Source organism: Coregonus lavaretus (assembly GCF_964263955.1).
Source record: "Coregonus lavaretus genome assembly, contig: HAP1_SCAFFOLD_1245, whole genome shotgun sequence".
NCBI classification, from domain to species: domain Eukaryota; kingdom Metazoa; phylum Chordata; class Actinopteri; order Salmoniformes; family Salmonidae; genus Coregonus; species Coregonus lavaretus.
The window spans coordinates 100,994-120,000 of NW_028166232.1; the positions used below are offsets into that span (position 1 = coordinate 100,994).

Below are 19,007 nucleotides of genomic sequence, written 5' to 3' on the forward strand. Positions count from 1 at the left end.
TATTTCATGTTAGGGTTAGGCATTAGGGTTAGCAGTGTGGTTAAGGTTAGGGTTATTTAATGTTAGGGTTAGGCATTAGGGTTAGCAGTGTGGTTAAGGTTAGGGTTATTTCATGTTAGGGTTAGGCATTAGGGTTAGCAGTGTGGTTAAGGTTAGGGTTATTTAATGTTAGGGTTAGGCATTAGGGTTAGCAGTGTGGTTAAGGTTAGGGTTATTTCATGTTAGGGTTAGGCATTAGGGTTAGCAGTGTGGTTAAGGTTAGGGTTATTTCATGTTAGGGTTAGGCATTAGGGTTAGCAGTGTGGTTAAGGTTAGGGTTATTTAATGTTAGGGTTAGGCATTAGGGTTAGCAGTGTGGTTAAGGTTAGGGTTATTTAATGTTAGGGTTAGGCATTAGGGTTAGCAGTGTGGTTAAGGTTAGGGTTATTTCATGTTAGGGTTAGGCATTAGGGTTAGCAGTGTGGATAAGGTTAGGGTTATTTAATGTTAGGGTTAGGCATTAGGGTTAGCAGTGTAAAGTAACTGAAAGTAATCAGATTACGTTACTGACTGTCAGTAACCCAAAAGTTAGTTACTGATGAGAATTCTGGACTGTAGATTTAGAAAGTAACTTACCCAGGCCTCCCAAGTGGTGTAGCGGTCTAAGGCACTGTGTCGCAGTGCTTGAGGCGTCACTACAGACCCGGGTACGATCCCAGGCGGTGTCACAGCCTGCCGTGACTGTGAGACCCATGAGGCAGAGCAAAAAAAAGGATCAGGATCTCGTCACGGTATCTTTGGCATTTAAATTGCCATCAGTAAAATGCATTTGTGTCCGTAGCTTATGCCTGCCCATATCTTAACCCCACCATGGGGCATTCTGTTGACATCAGCAAACCGCTCACCCACACGACGCCATACACGTGCTCTGCAGTTGTGAGGCCGGTTGGACGTACGGCCAAATTCTCTAAAACAACGTTGGAGGCGGCTTATGGTAGAGAAATTAACATTCAATTCTCTGGCAACAACTCTGGTGGACATTCCTGCAGTCAGCACGCCAATTACATGCTTCTTCAAAACTCTAGTCATCTGTGGCATTGCATTGTGTGATAAAACTGCATATTTTAAAGTGGCATTTTATTGTGCCTAGCACAAGGTGCACCTGTGTAATGATCATGCTGTTTAATCAGCTTCTTGATATGCCACAGCTGTGAAGTGGATGGATTATTATGGCAAAGGAGGAGAAATGCTCACTAACAGGGATGTGAACAACATTTGAGAGAAATAAGCTTTTTGTGAGTATGGAACATTTCTGGGATCTTTTATTTCAGCTCATGAAACATGGGACCAACACTTTACGTTGTTGCGTTTATATTTTTGTTCAGTATAGTTTATTTATATAGCACATTTCAGACATGAAATGCAATGCAATTCACAGGAAAAAATGAATAAAAGCTATGAAAATAAAAACGGAAATATTTACTAGACAACAAACAGTGGATAAAAAATTAAAGAATATCAATAAAAGCTGAAAGACTAAAGAGCATCTAAGGAAATAACATTGATTAAAACAGTAAGAATATGATGTAATATCCAGCCCAAAATATAAGCTGGTTTTACTACACTGTTTATAAACAATATAATTGTGCAAAAAAAAATAATCAGTTAGTCACATAAATTATTATGATTACTAAATGTTACATGAAATGGAAATATTATGAAATATCAAAACCGAATGTACACCCCTTTGTTCATATGTATTGGCAATAATTCATTTCCAATAGGGAGGCATGGAATAATAAAAAATGTATATTTTGTCAGGCTGGATGTTTGAAATATGAGTAGGTGATTTGAGTCATGCTTCTTCAGTAGTGGAATAAAGACAATTAGCTCTTGAATATTGTAAAGAAATACTGGAGTGATGTAAGATTGTTAATAAAACAGTTCATAGACGCATGTGTTATCCTGCGTCAATGTTTATAGGCTGCAAGTAAGTTGAAATGAAGTTGTTTTCAAGTCGTTGAAACAACGACCTAAAAAATACATATTTTTAACTTTAACTTTCAACCAAAACCAAACGTAGATTGGACCTCGAGCATAGTCTTCTTTTCAACATCTTTTCAACTATATTTTGCAAGGTGGGATACTGCCCAATGTCAAAACACAGTTTCAACATGTCCAAATCAATAACCAATATGTAGAAACAGTTTGTAATAAATGGAAAACCTAAACATAAAATGTACTATCTACACAAACATGTTCCACAATAATAATCATATTGCTTGATTTTTTTTTAACGAGCACCTTATTAACTGCACAAGCACCAAAAACACTGTTGTTTTGACAAGTGGCAATAAATCACTAATATCGATTAGGGGGGAAATCAGGTTGTACGTGCTGTTGAAACTAACACAACAAAAAAATACACATGGAAACGGGCGATATCTTTTACTTCACTGGTTAGAGGACAACCTGCAGAAGACAGTCAGCTACATTTTGGAGTGATGCATTTAAATTTAGCGGTCCCCAAAACGAAGAGAAACGCAACACTTATTTGTCATCACTCATATCGATATCACGTTGAAATCAATTGCGCGAGGGGGGAGATGAGGTTGCACGTCCTGTTAAAACTAACAGCTCAAAAACCACACGGAATCTGGGATTTAATGTGTACATCACTGGTCAGAGGACAATTTGTAGAAAACAGCTAGCTACATTTAGAAGTGTTGCATTTTGATTCAAGTGGGTCGCCAACGTGGTAAGTGTAACACAACTCATTTCAGAGCCTGGATTTTCCCCCTGATGAGGCTAATATCCATATCACGCTGAAATCAATAGAACAGGGGGAAAACGGTTGGGGCGGCGCACAATTGGCCCAGCGTCGTCCAGGGTAGGGGAGGGAATGGCCAGCAGGGATGTAGCTCAGTTGGTAGAGCATGGCGTTTGCAACGCCAGGGTTGTGGGTTCGATTCCCACGGGGGGCCAGTATGAAAAATAAAAAAATTATGTAAGTCGCTCTGGATAAGAGCGTCTGCTAAATGACAAAAAATGTAAAATGTAAATAGTTCTACATTGTGAAATTCATTAAAATACTCATACAACAATGTTAAAACATTGTGACATTATTTAATTGATATCATGAAACAACTCCTTCATGTATGTACTTTCTGATGTTTAATCAGAGTTCTTTTACCAGCGTATCTCTTGCCAAATTGATCACAGCTATAAGGTTTCTCTCTAGTGTGTGTTCTCAAATGTACCTTCAGGTTGTTTGAATCATTAAAACTCTTCCCACATTGATCACAGCTATAAGGTTTCTCTCCTGTGTGCATTCTCAAATGTACCTTCAGGTTGCTTGATTGACTAAAACTCTTCCCACATTGATCACAGCTATAAGGTTTCTCTCCAGTGTGCATTCTCAAATGTACCATCAGGATGCTTGGTCGACTAAAACTTTTCCCACATTGATCACAGCTATAAGGTTTCTCTCTAGTGTGTGTTCTCAAATGTGCCATCAGGTTGCTTGAATCACTAAAACTCTTGCCACATTGATCACAGCTATAAGATTTCTCTCCTGTGTGTGTTATCTGATGTACTATCAGGCAGCTTGAATAAAACTCTTCCCGCATTGATCACAGCTATATGGTTTCTCTCCTGTGTGTTTTCTCTGGTGACTAGTCAGATGGCTAGATGTAGTAAAACTCTTCCCACATTGATCACAGCTATAAGGTTTCTCTCCTGTGTGTTTTCTCTGGTGTATAGTCAGACGGCTAGATGTAGTAAAACTCTTCCCGCATTGATCACAGCTATAAGGTTTCTCTCCTGTGTGTTTTCTCTGGTGTATAGTCAGCTGGCTAGATGTAGTAAAACTCTTCCCGCATTGATCACAGCTATAAGGTTTCTCTCCAGTGTGCGTTCTCAAATGTACCTTCAGGTTGCTTGATTCACTAAAACTCTTCCCACATTGATCACAGCTATAAGGCTTCTCTCCTGTGTGTGTTCTCTGGTGTGATTCTAAACATTGGGACGAAACAAAACTCTTCCCACAGTCAGAGCAGTGGTGTGGTTTCTCTTCTATGTGTGTTCTCAGGTGTACCTTCATGTTGCTTGAGTAAGTAAAACTCTTCCCACATTGATCGCAGCTATACAGTTTCTGTCCTGTGTGTGTTCTCAAATGTCCCTTCAGGCAGCTTGAGCGAGTAAAACTCTTCCCACATTGATTACAGCTATAGGTTTTCTCTCCTGTATGGATTCTCATATGTCTTTTAAGGTCTGTAGAATAGTTGAATATCTTCCCACAGTCAGAGCAGCAGTGAGATTTCTTCCCTGTGGGTTTCCGCTGGTGTTTCTTGAGGTGTTCTGATCTGGAGGGACTCGTCTCTGCCTCCTCAGCTTCATGATGTTGAGGCTCCCCAGAGGATCCACGATAGTCACGTCTCTCTTCTATGTGAATGACAAAGTCAGACAGATGGTTAAAGGGCCACAACAGCAGAAATACTGTTTATTTGAGGTAAAAGGTGATGCCCAGAGCGTACCCATGAAGCTGTACAACAATTGACATCTGTTAAATTATTTGACAATTGTCTTAAGACAGTCAAGTGAGCAATAATAGTAATATCTTGTCTTGTTTTCACATTAGTAGTAACATCGATGATTGTAGGCTAGAAATATTAATACGCACAAAACATATGAACAAAATCATCCACTGTGAAAGTTGATACTTGCAGGCCCTTCATATGTAGGCTATGAGCAGCACTTCGTTAAATTGATCAAATCAGTTATTGTTTTCTTGATCAAACCATGAGCAACACCTGTCAAACTAATTTCTCTCAAAACACAGGGATGTCGATTCACACGGGACTAGTAATACCAGAGGACCTTTGAGTTCGCCAAAAAACAGTAGGTTATTCTGGCTTGAATTGTTACTCTCCTGCCATGTAAAAATGACTGCCATGGCAGATTCAGACGGGACTAAAATTGCAGATGTGGTGTTTTTGTGCTTGTGCATATAATTACATTCAGAACCGCGGACAGCGACAGTATCCAAAGCGGGAGAAAGTACATTTGTTATAAAATAATATTAGATTTATTAGTGTTGCATCATTATTTGTACATAATATAACCATATACAATTTATGTATCACATGTCTTAGAGCGATGGACTGTGCCATCTCCGTGGCCTCCACAAAGTCTTGTGCACCAGCTGTTCCGGACGACTGTATGATCACTCTCTCCTTAGCCGATGTGAGTAAGACCTTTAACCCCTGTAAATCTAAGCCGTTGGGGGAGGGGGGCTAAACAGACATATGGAATTGTTTTAAGATGGTCGTACTATGGATTACTTAAATTACTTAGATTGAAGCAAATTTGCGTCAATTGACTCCAAGGGGTTAAACAGGTTAATCTTCAAAGACAGATTACCAGGACGAGTACTCAAGAGCATGCACTGACCAGCTGGCAAGAGTCTTCACTGACATTTTAAAACGTCTCCCTGACCGCGTCTGTAATACCTACATGTTTCAAGCAGAGGCATTAATATGGAGTTGGTCCCCCCTTTGCTGCTATAACAGCCTCCACTCTTCTAGGAAGGCTTTCCACTAGATGTTGGAACATTGCTGCGGGGACTTGCTTCCATTCAGCCACAAGAGCTTTAGTGAGGTCGGGCACTGACGTTGGGCGATTAGGCCTGGCTCGCAGTCGGCCTTCCAATTCATCCCAAAGGTGTTCGATGGGGTTGAGGTCAGGGCTCTGCGCAGGCAAGTCAAGTTCTTCCACACCGATCTCGACAAACCATTTCTGTTTGGACTTTACTTTACGCACAGGGGCATTGTCATGCTGAAACAGGAAAGGGCCTTCCCCAAACTGTTGCCACAAAGTTGGAAGCACAGAATCATCTAGAATGTCACTGTATGCTGTAGCGTTAAGATTTCCCTTCACTGGAACTAAGGGGTCCGAACCATGAATAACAGCCCCAGGCCATTATTCCTCCTCCACCAAACATTACAGTTGCCACTATGCATTGGGGCAAGTAGTGTTCTCCGGGCGTCCGCTTAACCCAGATTCGTCCGTCGGAATGATCACTCCAGAGAACGCCTTTCTACTGCTCCAGAGTCCAATGGCAGCGAGCTTTACACCACTCCAGCCGACACTTGGCATTGCGCATGGTGATCTGGGGCTTGTGTGCGGCTGCTCGGCCATGGAAGCCCATTTCATGAAGCTCCCGACTAACAGTTATTCTGCTGACGTTGCTTCCAGAGGCAGTTTGGAACGCGCTTCAGCACTCGGCGGGCCCGTTCTGTGAGCTTGTGTGGCCTACCACTTCGCGGTTCAGCCGTTGTTGCTCCTAGACGTTTCCACTTCCCAATAACAGCACTTACAGTTGACCGGGGCAGCTCTGGCAGGGCAGAAATTTGACGAACTGACTTGTTGGAAAGGTGGCATCCTATGACGGTGCTACGTTTAAAGTCACTGAGCGCTTCAGTACGGGCCATTCTACTGCCAATGTTTGTCTATGGAAATTGCATGGCTGTGTGCTCGATTTTATACACCTGTCAGCAACGGTTGTGGCTGAAACAGCTGAATCGACTAATTTGAAGGGGTGTCCACATACATTTGTATATATAGTGTATTTGCAAATGCTTGACTAAAAAAATCTCAGTCTAAAAAAATCTCTGTAGACAAAACAGCCTATCGACCAAACAATCGACCAGTCGACTAGGGTCAGCCCTAAAAAAAAATTAAAATACATTTGCAGAATATTATCCAATGACTTATCAACAGCTCCAACAATTTGACCCCCACAGGAAAGCCTCACTGGCAGATATAGTATCGTATCTGAAGATTATGCCTTTGTTAAATGTTTTTCATGACAAAATGGAATGTTGGTTGTTCAGGCCAGAGGGGGGATGTTTTATGATGTTATTTGAAATGTGCCGCTTGGAGGGTGACGCCGGAGGGGAGACTGGTGATTGGCCAGAAGAGGGGGTAACCCTTATTTTGGTATTGTCTATATAAGAGGGGTTTTAGACAATAAACCCCAGAGCGGTTATTATAATTCGAGGCAACTGCTCTCCAGGCAACGCGTGTCTGTAATTTATGCTGTAACCTCGTGGTATGAATAAAAACTTCTGACACGATGCAGCATAGATGGACTCTTTTGTTGACAGCAATGATGACCACCATTCATCATATACGACATAATGGCGCCCAACGTGGGGCTGGTTTTGCGTCTCTTCTGTGTTTCAGTCAATCGCCGGGCTAACTCTCTCTGAGGCATGGAAAAAAGGGTGAGTGTTCTTACCGCTTTGGAGTTTGTTAGATTGGATATGACTTGTGTACACGGGAGAGATGTTCCATTATGACCTGGCCTCAGGTGGTGTTATTGCTGGTCGACTGGAGTCTGCTAAAATGTGATTTCATTGGTAACTATAGACAATGATAATTTAGAGTGATACGTTTATATTTCATTGGTAACTATGGGCAATGACAAATTTAGGAAAACGGTAGGAGACATTTATATTTCATTGGTAACTATGGTCAATGGTTGGTAAATTCAGATATGCGCATTCTTTAGAGCATTGCAGGTTTAGATAAGCCCTCGTGACGAACGGGGCGACCACCAGGGTGGGCCAAAATCCTGGACATGCATTATGAGTGTTCAGGTTCAGTCTGGGACTGGGGGTTGGTTGAAAATTTCTTGGGGATGGCTTACTCAACTTCTGTTCGACGGGATAGTTGCATTGGGGGGGATCGCTCACTGAAATAGCCATACCCATGGCAGAATAAATTTAGGGCAAACGAAACAGTAATCAATTAAAGACGCAATGCTGGGTTTGTTACATGTTGTAGGCCGCAGTTAGCTAAAGGCTAAATGCTAAATGCTAATTGTGTTGCGTGCTACATGCTAACGGATATCCTTAGAGGTCCACTGCGATGGATTCAAGCCTCTTAAACTTGTTTGTATGTAGGTGGAACTGAAAGTTCTACGCAAATGTGAGTTATGTTATGTGTTATTGTCTGGCTATAAGTGTAAAATAGAGAAACTGAGGTAGGATGCTGGCGTTCTATTTTGTAGTAAGCATGGGCTTGAATGGATGTGCGCATGCGTTTGATTTTACGGGGCTAAAAACTACGACACGAGGCGCTGAGCCTACAAAACAAAATGGTTGGTTAGGGTCATAGGTCCCATCTGGGAGCTGCAGGGAGACGGAGAAACACACAGACAGAGAGATTTTAGCATGAGTATTCTAGTTTAAAGATTGGTTAAAAGATGGAACTTGTTTTGTAACCATTGAATTTATAAATTAGATATATGGTAGCGGATTATAATAAATTCAATTAAATAATTAAATAACGGATTAAAATAAAATAATGTTTTTGAGCGATCTATTTAGTTCTGAGTTTAGTCTTAGAGTGAATAATGTAGAACGAATGAATATTGAATGGTTGGAAATACTCAGTGATTGCATTAACTGCTGAAATCTTGTCTGTTTCTATGTTTTTTGAAATATGAGAGGAACATGGAACGGCGAGACGAGAGAGAGAGGAGGGGCTGACGTGTGCGTGGCGTGACGTCACATGACGTGACATCACGTGACGCAGCAGAGGATCAGATATCAGGCTAGGTTGCAACATTTTCCAATTTAAAGAAATGTGATAAAATGACAATTTTGCATAGGCTTGGCAAATTCTATTTCAATAAAAGTTACATTTTGGAGGCTATGTGCATCACTGGGCTGGATTACAGTTCGATTGGAAATCAGGTACTGACATTATTTTGCAATTATGATACTTGGGGTTTATATCATAGGAAGAAACAAGGGGTTATGGGGATTGTAGTGTTGTAGGGGTACAGCCTTTTGTTTTGAGGATTATAATCTGAATTTAGGTACTTGCATTTGATGGGTTATGGTGAGAGAGCCACTAATAGCTAAATTGATAAGATAGGGAAATAAAGAAATTGATTTTAATTATTCGTTTTTTTTAAAAATTAGATTTTTAATTGATTTTTAATTTTTATGGAAATGGTTTTTGAATAAAACATTTAATTGAATTTTTTTTGATATTCATATTTTTGCCGGTTTATTTAAATAAAAAAAAAAATAAAAAAATTTTTTTTTTTTTTTTTTTTGGAGGTTGTTAGGGTTATATTAATAATTTAAGGGGGAAGCCTATATAAGTTATATAGTCTAAAATAGGATAGTTCACAATAAAGGAATATAAAAGGCTTGATATAGGGGAAAATTGATTAAAATAGTCATTTTTTAATCTAAGTAGGGTTAGAGAGTAGTGTTAGAGAGACAAATGGCAGATGTTAGTACACCTTTCTCACATACGGATTCAGCAGAAAGACACTCACCTTACGAGAAGGAAGCTTTCAGTGATCATCTAGCATGGTGATTATGGCATCAGAGATGAAGACGAATACGAGCAGAAACGACGATGAAGATGAATTAGTGATTGAGAGAGGTCATGCATGGGTGGATATGACTCTGTGATCAGAAGGAAGTGGCAAGAGAGGAGAGAAGAAGGATACAAGAGCAAAGATGAAGAAAGCGATGAAGATTTGGAGATTAAAGGTGCTTTATGTTCAAGAGGATTTTATCCTACAATGACTAGCAAAGAAGAAATGGAGGTATAGACCGATGCTTATCATGCCTGGATAAAGCGAATAGTTTAGAAGAAGTAACACCGCTGAAGATACAGAAGAGGAGAAACTGCTGAGGAAAGGATCCCAAGAATTGAAGAAGAAGAACACATTGAGGCCACGAGTAAGAAGATGATGGAAGATGATATTTCAAGGACAGAATTTAGAAGAGAACCTTTTGAAGAATACTGATATGTCAACGACGAGAAGAACAGGACGAAGAAACTCTGAGAAGTCAATCATACAACTGGTGGAGAAGAGAAGCTTGTGTGATGAAGAATCAGGGTGAACCAAATCAACAATCACTGTTACAGCTTCAACTGAACAATATCAAAGGCAATTGTACCAGCCAAGGGGGGACCAGATGTTCCATATCGACCGCCAGTTTCTGGACAGACACAGAATTGGAGAGGGAGAAGAACAAAGAAGAAGGAGGAATATTTCAGCTACACTTTCAGCAACTTTCAGAAGACTGGTATAATTATGGACAGATTGGGTACTTTACCTGTTCATGCAACAAGTTAGGAGGAAGAACAGAGAACATTTTTAAGGAAGATACAGGGGCAATTCAAGATCACCTGTTAGTACCTAGAAGAGATGAAGGGGGGTGCATTGCTGAGAGCATCGATTAGAGAAGAAGAGGAAATAGCTAACAGTTGAAACAACTGACCATTAGAAGGGATAGTGAATAGGGGAAAACTTATGTGGGTTCAGTCTAAAGAGGTTAAACATCTCACTAATTGATAACGAATTAGGAGAGGGATTTGAGGTAGTAAAACAGTTACTTACTCTTAAGGTACTAATATTAGAAGATGCTGTTATGGCAGTGTTGGGAAGAGATGCATGGTTTAAATTGAATTGTACAATAAGATGTACACTAGACTGTCTATTAAGACAATCTGTCTGAAAAGTTAAAAGGGGGGATTATTATTCTGGGTTACATTCTTACACTAAGGGATTTCAGGCTAGGCTAAAAGGTGGTTAGTCGTTTTGCCAAGTCTGTGTGTAATGAGTCAGAAGCAGGTGGGGAACTTTCCCAATCACATATTCTACAAATTTGGTGGTAAGGGATTTTGTGAAAATCAGGGGAAAAGGTTTTAAATGTTATGAGGGAAAAGATTAGATTAAAATAAGTTAGGAGTAGATTAGGGTTGGAAGAACTCTGAGACAGTAAGCTAAGTTTCAAAGTTAGTTGTAAGACAGAGAGAGAACAGTGAGGAAGGACATTTTAAAGTTTAGTGGGAAGATAGGGGAGGAGTTTAAATCGGTTAGGAGCAGATGCATTGAGAAAGTATGTGTTGCTGAATGATAAGAGAAGATTGAGTATCTATATTTACAGTTTCCAGCAGGGAGATCAAGGTCATTATAGGTGTATTTTGTGTAATCAAAAGTTTGAAAGTCAGGGATTTAGAGAAAGGACTGAGATTTGGGGAAAAAGTGACACTAGTGGTGATAGATGGAAGTACAAGCAAAGACAATTTTTTCCTTTGGGGAAAACTAGGAGTAACTAAGGACATTAACACTTCAGTTTATTAGAACAACAGGGAGAAGCAAGTTAACTCTTTCAACATTGATAGTTATTAAAGTCATAAATATATCGCATTTGATTATAAGGGAATCAATACAGCACCAATGTTAGGGAAATAATACTTATTAAGGTTTAGGATGGGGACGTTCCTCCCATATGGAGAGATAATTATGGAGAATAAGTATTGTTATCAGGACCAGGAGTAGAAGCTGTTACACTTAGTCAAAGGAGGGATAGTTTGTACAACGGTATAGTTTGGAAGAGGTTAGGAGTGACTGTTCACTTATGTTGCGTAATGTTATAGAGAAAGGTCAGGGAGAATATATGTGTACTTATCTAGTGCAAGCATTAGAAGTTGTTCCGGTTAGGAATTATTGGTTAAAGGGCTATGTAATTCATAAAGTGATGCCTATAATGAAAGATTTGAAATCTGTTGAAGCTTCCGCAGTCACCAAGGGAGTTCAGGAAGTGTAGATTATAGTAGTCACTCCAACAGTAGATAATACACAGAGGATAATGGGAACCTTTGCATTAGAAGTAATTAGGGTTGATACAGCAACTAAATCAATTACTTTAATGGTAACTTTGGAAAGAAATTAATGACTCAGAAGTTTATGTTACGGATGGAGAGGGCTGTCAATGATAGTACGAATAGGATTAAAATAGGAGAGCAGATAGAAACAATATAGATTAATCTGAAATGGAGAATATAGATTCATCATGGAAGCTGCAGGATGGGGTCTTTTGATTTTCATGACAGAGGGGGGGGGGGGTATCTGATCAGTACTGCTCGTTCCTCTGTTGTGAAAATTAGAGATAGATTAACTCATTCTGTAAGGTCAGTGAGGAATCTTGAGGGTTGATGTCTGTTGGGGATGCCAGCCCAAGACGTGTTAGACGGTCGCGCGGCCTCTATCAGGTGTGGGTAAGTCTTATGCTTTGTCATGACTGTGGTATCGGCAACAGTCATTGACAGATAAAATAATGTAGTTGTCAGAACAGTAGGGTTTAAGTGTTCTTGGGTAAATGGTTTACCCTATGGGAATTGTTAGATGGAAAGTAAAGTCAGGTAACAGTGGAAACCTGAAGTAGTCAGGTGAACCAGTGAGGATAAACGTTGTTGTTGTTCTAATAAAACATATGAGGTAAGGGGTATGTTTATGGGAATATCAGAGTGTGATGAGTATAGGATAACCTTGGATAAGTATGACCTTAAGGGTAGTAATGACAAATAATAGGTTACTTTTTATATATCAGGTAGTAAGAAGAGCAGGACTTTGATGGTTAAAAGATTAGCTTTTGACTGACAATGTGACTATGGGAATTTTAGAGATATTTGGTGGGTTTGTGATGATAGAGTATATTCTTACCCTATGGGGGATAGGATGTTGTTACAGGTCAACGTTTAAGCTTCCATATGAGGTTTTTACCATTAAAAGAGGAGTGGTACCAACACAGAAATCTGAAGCTAGGGTTGAAAATGGGGTGAAAAGAGACATGGCTACATGTCATAGTCTTCAAGCCTATCATTGAAGGGTAAGTCTAAGGGAGAAGGGGGGACTTCATTCATGGTATGGTGTAACATTTGGGAAGATAATATTGATAAATATTGGTTATACTTTGAGTCCAGATAGTTCAGATAAGATCACTAGGGTTATAGATGCATTATAAGGGATGTGTTTGGGAGATCTGAGAAGATTTGGTTGCAAGATCAATTAGGCCAGTAGGGGCAGTGATGGGTTAATGACAGCTTTGATAGCACTGTGTAATATGTTACTGACTTTTGAGGAAGCTATGAGATTGAAATAGGTTGGAGAATGATGCCTGGAGACAACACTCCGATGCCGGTGTTGACTGTTCCTGATCTGGATAAAGATGGACAAGTGGAACTGATGGATAAATATCATTTTGGATTATTTGATGATTTTTCAAAGTGTTTTTTCAATATTAGTATGATTTTTAGTATGATTTATGAATCAAAGGGGGGAATGGATAATGTGATTCATGCATCATTTATGTATCATTTTTTAAATTCTTAGGTGAAATTGAGGTTTAATTTGAAAGTGGTTGTTTTGCAAAGGATACTGTTTGGTCTTTTCTTTTCATTCCAGAAGCATTTGGGAGAACATGTGGAGATTGAAATACTCAAACAAAGACAATATGAAGGGACAATATGACTGGAGGAGATGAAACAAGGAGGGTGTGGCTGATTCCATCATTAACAAGTCCATTGGAAGTCGAGACTACGGAGGAGATGAAGTGTAGTGGACTACATTCCAGTGTCTGCAATGAAATATAGACATATTTGATGTGTAATACATAATTGTGTCATATTCTTAGGTATTGATTTTAGTAGAATGATGTTTGATGTTATTGAATGCAGATGAGGATCTTAGATGCTTTTGTTTATTTCGGTGAATGTTTAGGGACAGAGAGGCTAGGAAGGGAGAGTTTCATTTTCAGGTCCTATGGGTTGACCAGCCTGAGAGTGGATGTTTCTGGATAGGATTTTGTTTGCAGGGGAAACATGTGTATTTAATGGCATCATAGTTTCAAATGTATTTACATGGTTTATGAGTTTATCTGGAGTACCGCGGTGGTTGCCTGGGGCAGAGGGACCGTGAGAGAATTTTACTGTCTTGATTGATGGATGGATGGATTTGGAACAAAGGTTGCCGGACAGGTTTTTCGCTCTCACACTCCATAAAGATTTATTCATAATTCATAGTAATGTGTTCACACTTCATAAAGATTTATTCATAATTCATAGTAATGTGTTCACACTTCATAGAGATTTCTTCATATGTCATAGTAATGTATTCACACTTCATAAACAGTTATTTCATAGAAAGGTATTTACACTGTAGAGAAGAATGTTTTTGGTTTAATGTTAAAGATACTCAATGAGATAAATGGTTAATAGTCATAATCTTATTCTGTTTGTTTTCGAGACGTTTATTTCGTCTCGAAAGGGGGGAATATCGTATCTGAAGATTATGCCTTTGTTAAATGTTTTTCATGACAAAATGGAATGTTGGTTGTTCAGGCCAGAGGGGGGATGTTTTATGATGTTATTTGAAATGTGCCGCTTGGAGGGTGACGCCCGAGGGGAGACTGGTGATTGGCCAGAAGAGGGGGTAACCCTTATTTTGGTATTGTCTATATAAGAGGGGTTTTAGACAATAAACCCCAGAGCGGTTATTATAATTTGAGGCAACTGCTCTCCAGGCAACGCGTGTCTGTAATTTATGCTGTAACCTCGTGGTATGAATAAAAACTTCTGACACGATGCAGCATAGATGGACTCTTTTGTTGACAGCAATGATGACCACCATTCATCATATACGACAATAGAAAGACCCATAAACTGTATAGTCATTGATTCCTGAAGAATATAACTTTTAAATGCCTCAAATGTTTCAACTGTCTTACCCCATCAGAAACCAAAACATGAGCTCATATAACGCCACTGTTTGTAAACAAACACTGTATAGCCTCAATCTGGTTAAAACTGTGATTTTGACCTTATGGATGGCCAGTCCTTGTATTCATAGTGTAGTGAATTCCAGGGGTAGCCCTGAGCTGGACTCAAACCTGGGTCCAGAGACTGTCAAGCCAACACCTTATAACTGTTATACCAAGATGTCTCAACTTCTTGATGAGGTCGCTAGGTTTTGGGTTAAGGTTGCTACAATAGCTTTCTCTATGAATTTGAGAGTGGTTACATTTCTCCAGCCCCCAATTTTGCTGCTGTTTAAAACCTAGGTTGCCCCTTAAAAAAAAAGCCACACATCAATCAATCCACCAATCTGCAGTTCAAACAATAACAAAGCTGTCATTCCACCACTGTTTTGGTAATAAGATGAGGATGGGACTGGAGAAATGTAACTACTCTCAAAATCATAGACAGACCTATGGATGCAAGGTCGGACCATCCATGACATCAATATTATAGTTTTAACCATGTTGAGGCTATACAGTGTTGGTTTACATTTACACTGTTTCTAAACATTGGAGTAGAAAAAGCTTATTTTGGGATCTGATAGGGTACGACAGTTGAACTAAGCTCATGAGGCATGTGTTATATTCTTCAAGAATCAATGGCTATATATAAATAATATAAAAGTCCAAATATGGATTTAGCAACTGCAGATTCCCCCTTTAACACCACACATCAGTTCAACAACTGCAGAGTTTGTGCCTCTGTTTTTAAGACAGTACTTACTAGTGTTAATCAGAGCCCGGTTTCTCAAAAGCATCTTACTGCTAAGTTCATCATTAGAACCATTGGATGTCTTAAGATGCCTTTGGGAAACCGGAACCAGATATCCAGTTTCCTCCTCTTCTTCCTCCTCCTTTTTCGATGTGACAGTCATCTCCTCCTCCTCCTCTTTCACTCCAAAGACTGCTTCCTCCTCTTCTTTCACTGTAACATCCTCCTCCTCTTTCACTCTGAACGCGTCTTCATCTTCTTTCACTGAAACATCCTCCTCCTCTTTCACTCTGAACGCGTCTTCCTCTTCTTTCACTGTAACATCCTCCTCCTCTTTCACTCTGAACGAGTCTTCCTCTTCTTTCACTGTAACATCCTCCTCCTCTTTCACTCTGAACGCGTCTTCCTCTTCTTTCACTGTAACGTCTTTCTCTTCTTCTTTCACGGTAACAGCCTCACCCTCTACTTGTTTTTGTATTGTAACATCCTCCTCTTCATCCTCCTGTTTCACTAGAGCTTCTTTCTCCGTCCAGCAGACCTCCTCTTCTTTAGCAGGAGGAGAGTAGCTTAGTGACCTCATGGTCGGGGATGTTAGCTAGCTAGGCTAGTGCTAACTTAACCAGCCAGCTAGCTGACCAATAACAACAACACCGTAAATATGAAATTAAATGGTTAAGTTCTTGTCAATGATCTCAAGGCAGCTGGGACCATAGTCACCAAGAAAACAATTGGTAACACACTACGCCATGAAGGACTGAAATCCTGCAGCGCCCGCAAGGTCCCCCTGCTCAAGAAAGCACATATACAGGCCCGTCTGAAGTTTGCCAATGAACATCTGAATGATTCAGAGGAGAACTGGGTGAAAGTGTTGTGGTCAGATGAGACGAAAATGGAGCTCATTGGGATCAACTCAACTCGCCGTGTTTGGAGGAGGAGGAATGCTACCTATGACCCCAAGAACACCATCCCCACCGTCAAACATGGAGGTGGAAACATTATGCTTTGGGGGTGTTTTTCTGCTAAGGGGACAGGACAACTTCACCGCATCAAAGGGACGATGGACGGGGCCATGTACTGTCAAATCTTGGGTGAGAACCTCCTTCCCTCAGCCAGGGCATTGAAAATGGTTCGTGGATGGGTATTCCAGCATGACAATGACCCAAAACACAAGGTCAAGGCAACAAAGGAGTGGCTCAAGAAGAAGCACATTAAGGACCTGGAGTGGCCTAGCCAGTCTCCAGACCTTAATCCCATAGAAAATCTGTGGAGGGAGCTGAAGTTTTGAGTTGCCAAACGTCAGCCTCGAAACCTTAATGACTTGGAGAAGATCTGCAAAGAGGAGTGGGACAAAATCCCTCCTGAGATGTGTGCAAAACTGGTGGCCAACTACAAGAAACGTCTGACCTCTGTGATTGCCAACAAGGGTTTTGCCACCAAGTACTAAGTCATGTTTTGCAGAGGGGTCAAATCATTATTTCCCTCATTAAAATGCAAATCAATTTGACATTTTTTACATGCATTTTTCTGGATTTTGTTGTTATTCTGTCTCTCACTGTTCAAATAAACCTACCATTAAAATTATAGACTGATCATGTCTTTGTCAGTGGGCAAATGTACAAAATCAGCAGGGGATCAAATACTTTTTTTCATGACCCCCGTGGTGTCTCCTGGTCACGGCCGGTTGTGACACCGCCTGGGATCGAACCCGGGTCTGTAGTGGCACCTCAAGCAGTGCGATGCAGTGCCTTAGACCGCTGCGCCACTCGTGAGTATCTGAGGGTGGTTTTAACCTAAAAGACTTGGAATTGTATCAACTCACCACCCAAGGCTTTTACTTGCGACATATAGTTAAAATGCACTAAAGAGGAACAGTGGGTACATATTGAAGATGTGCTCATCCACAGAATACTTTTACGTATCAATTTTCAAAAGGATAAATCTAAGAACATTAACAACTTCATAGCTAAGAACACTTTTAAAAAATATAGAAAGAAAATGAAACATATTCTACAAGAATCAATATTAATCCCTAAAAACACAACCTTATGGAACAATCCATGGAAAGCATTTCAGAAATCACCGATAAATTGGTCCACAAGGAAAACTGTTCGGACTTTTCGTTATTTAGCCCTCCGAAAAGGCTCACCAGGAAGCACACAATGTCATGACTCGCGTTTTGTCCTTAAATTTTATTTTAAATCCTATGACCACAGGTCATAAACCTGAATTACAACAAACAAATAATGACAATATATTATTCAAATATATAATGTAAATATTATTCAAATAATATAATATAATAATAATGCAAATAATGAAAATCAAAATAAGCCTACAACACCATCAAAATGTGGCTAATCAGGCTTAAAACAGTACTGACTACATCACCCAGAATGCCTAGCGCCAGAGGAGCATGCGCACAGCGACTCCGCCGTTGCCACGGATGCTGCCACAGGACACAGAACCCATGCCACCACATGCCTTGTCCAAAGGACCCACCCATGCACAAACGCAACACAACGCGGCGCTCCACCATGGATCACCGAACCAAACCTCCGCTATCACCACCGCCACCAGTAACCAGCAGAGTGCGCTGAACAATCAGCACAACGCAATGGCTGATAATGATAGCCTAATGCTATACAGCATCTGGGTCGCTGAGCTACCGCACCCAGCGAGCCACAAGTTACTCTCGGCCAACTAACACCGACACAGTGAGGTAAACGTTTAGTGCTCAAACATATAAGTGACTTAAACATTAATACTAGACTGTGAGTAGTTCGCAGTTACATACCAACGGGCTGTGTGCTCCTGATGATTGTCTGTCGTGAAATGATTACCAGGTGCCATAATTTAAGTCTCTAGTGAAGCTGCGCATGCGCACATAACGTAACATATCCGAGCATCTAAGAAACTTAAAGAAATCACTCATTCCCCATTTAATTGAACACATCAGATCCATTTGCTTCTCTTTTATCTATTTATATTTATATATTATTATTTTCTCTTTTTTCTTTTTTCTGAGTGAGCTAGAAGTCTCAACAAAAACTAAAAGGCATAGAAACCGTAAATGACTTGGTAACAGGAAATACATTTATTTCAGTGAGATATAAAGTAACTTTAGGCTACAGTAGATACACCAGAAGTACACTACATGACCAGAAGTATGTGGACACCTGCTCGTAGTAGTAGTAGTAGCTATACTACATGGCCAACAGTACAGTGGGGAAAAAAAGTATTTAGTCAGCCACCAATTGTGCAAGTTCTCCCATTTAAAAAGATGAGAGAGGCCTGTAATTTTCATCATAGGTACACGTCAACTATGACAGACAAAATGAGGAAAAAAAATCCAGAAAATCACATTGTAGGATTTTTAATGAATTTATTTGCAAATTATGGTGGAAAGTAAGTATTTGGTCACATACAAACAAGCAAGATTTCTGGCTCTCACAGACCTGTAACTTCTTCTTTAAGAGGCTCCTCTGTCCTCCACTCGTTACCTGTATTATTGGCACCCGTTTGAACTTGTTATCAGTATAAAAGACACCTGTCCACAACCTCAAACAGTCACACTCCAAACTCCACTATGGCCAAGACCAAAGAGCTGTCAAAGGACACCAGAAACAAAATTGTAGACCTGC

General features: G+C 40.1%; 1 protein-coding gene across 1 annotated transcript in view; it reads left to right on the forward strand.

Annotated features, from left to right (window-relative positions):
* Window positions 1-17,779: 17,779 nt before the first annotated feature.
* The window catches only part of LOC311114951 (uncharacterized protein), a gene marked incomplete at its 5' end in the record, with an annotated part of 25,814 nt that continues 24,586 nt past the window's right edge, over window positions 17,780-19,007 (forward strand). Inside the window, one exon of the mRNA XM_084190171.1 lies at window positions 17,780-17,954. Within this exon, the coding sequence (XP_084046297.1) occupies window positions 17,780-17,954 (175 nt within the window). The remainder of the gene's footprint in view (window positions 17,955-19,007) is intronic.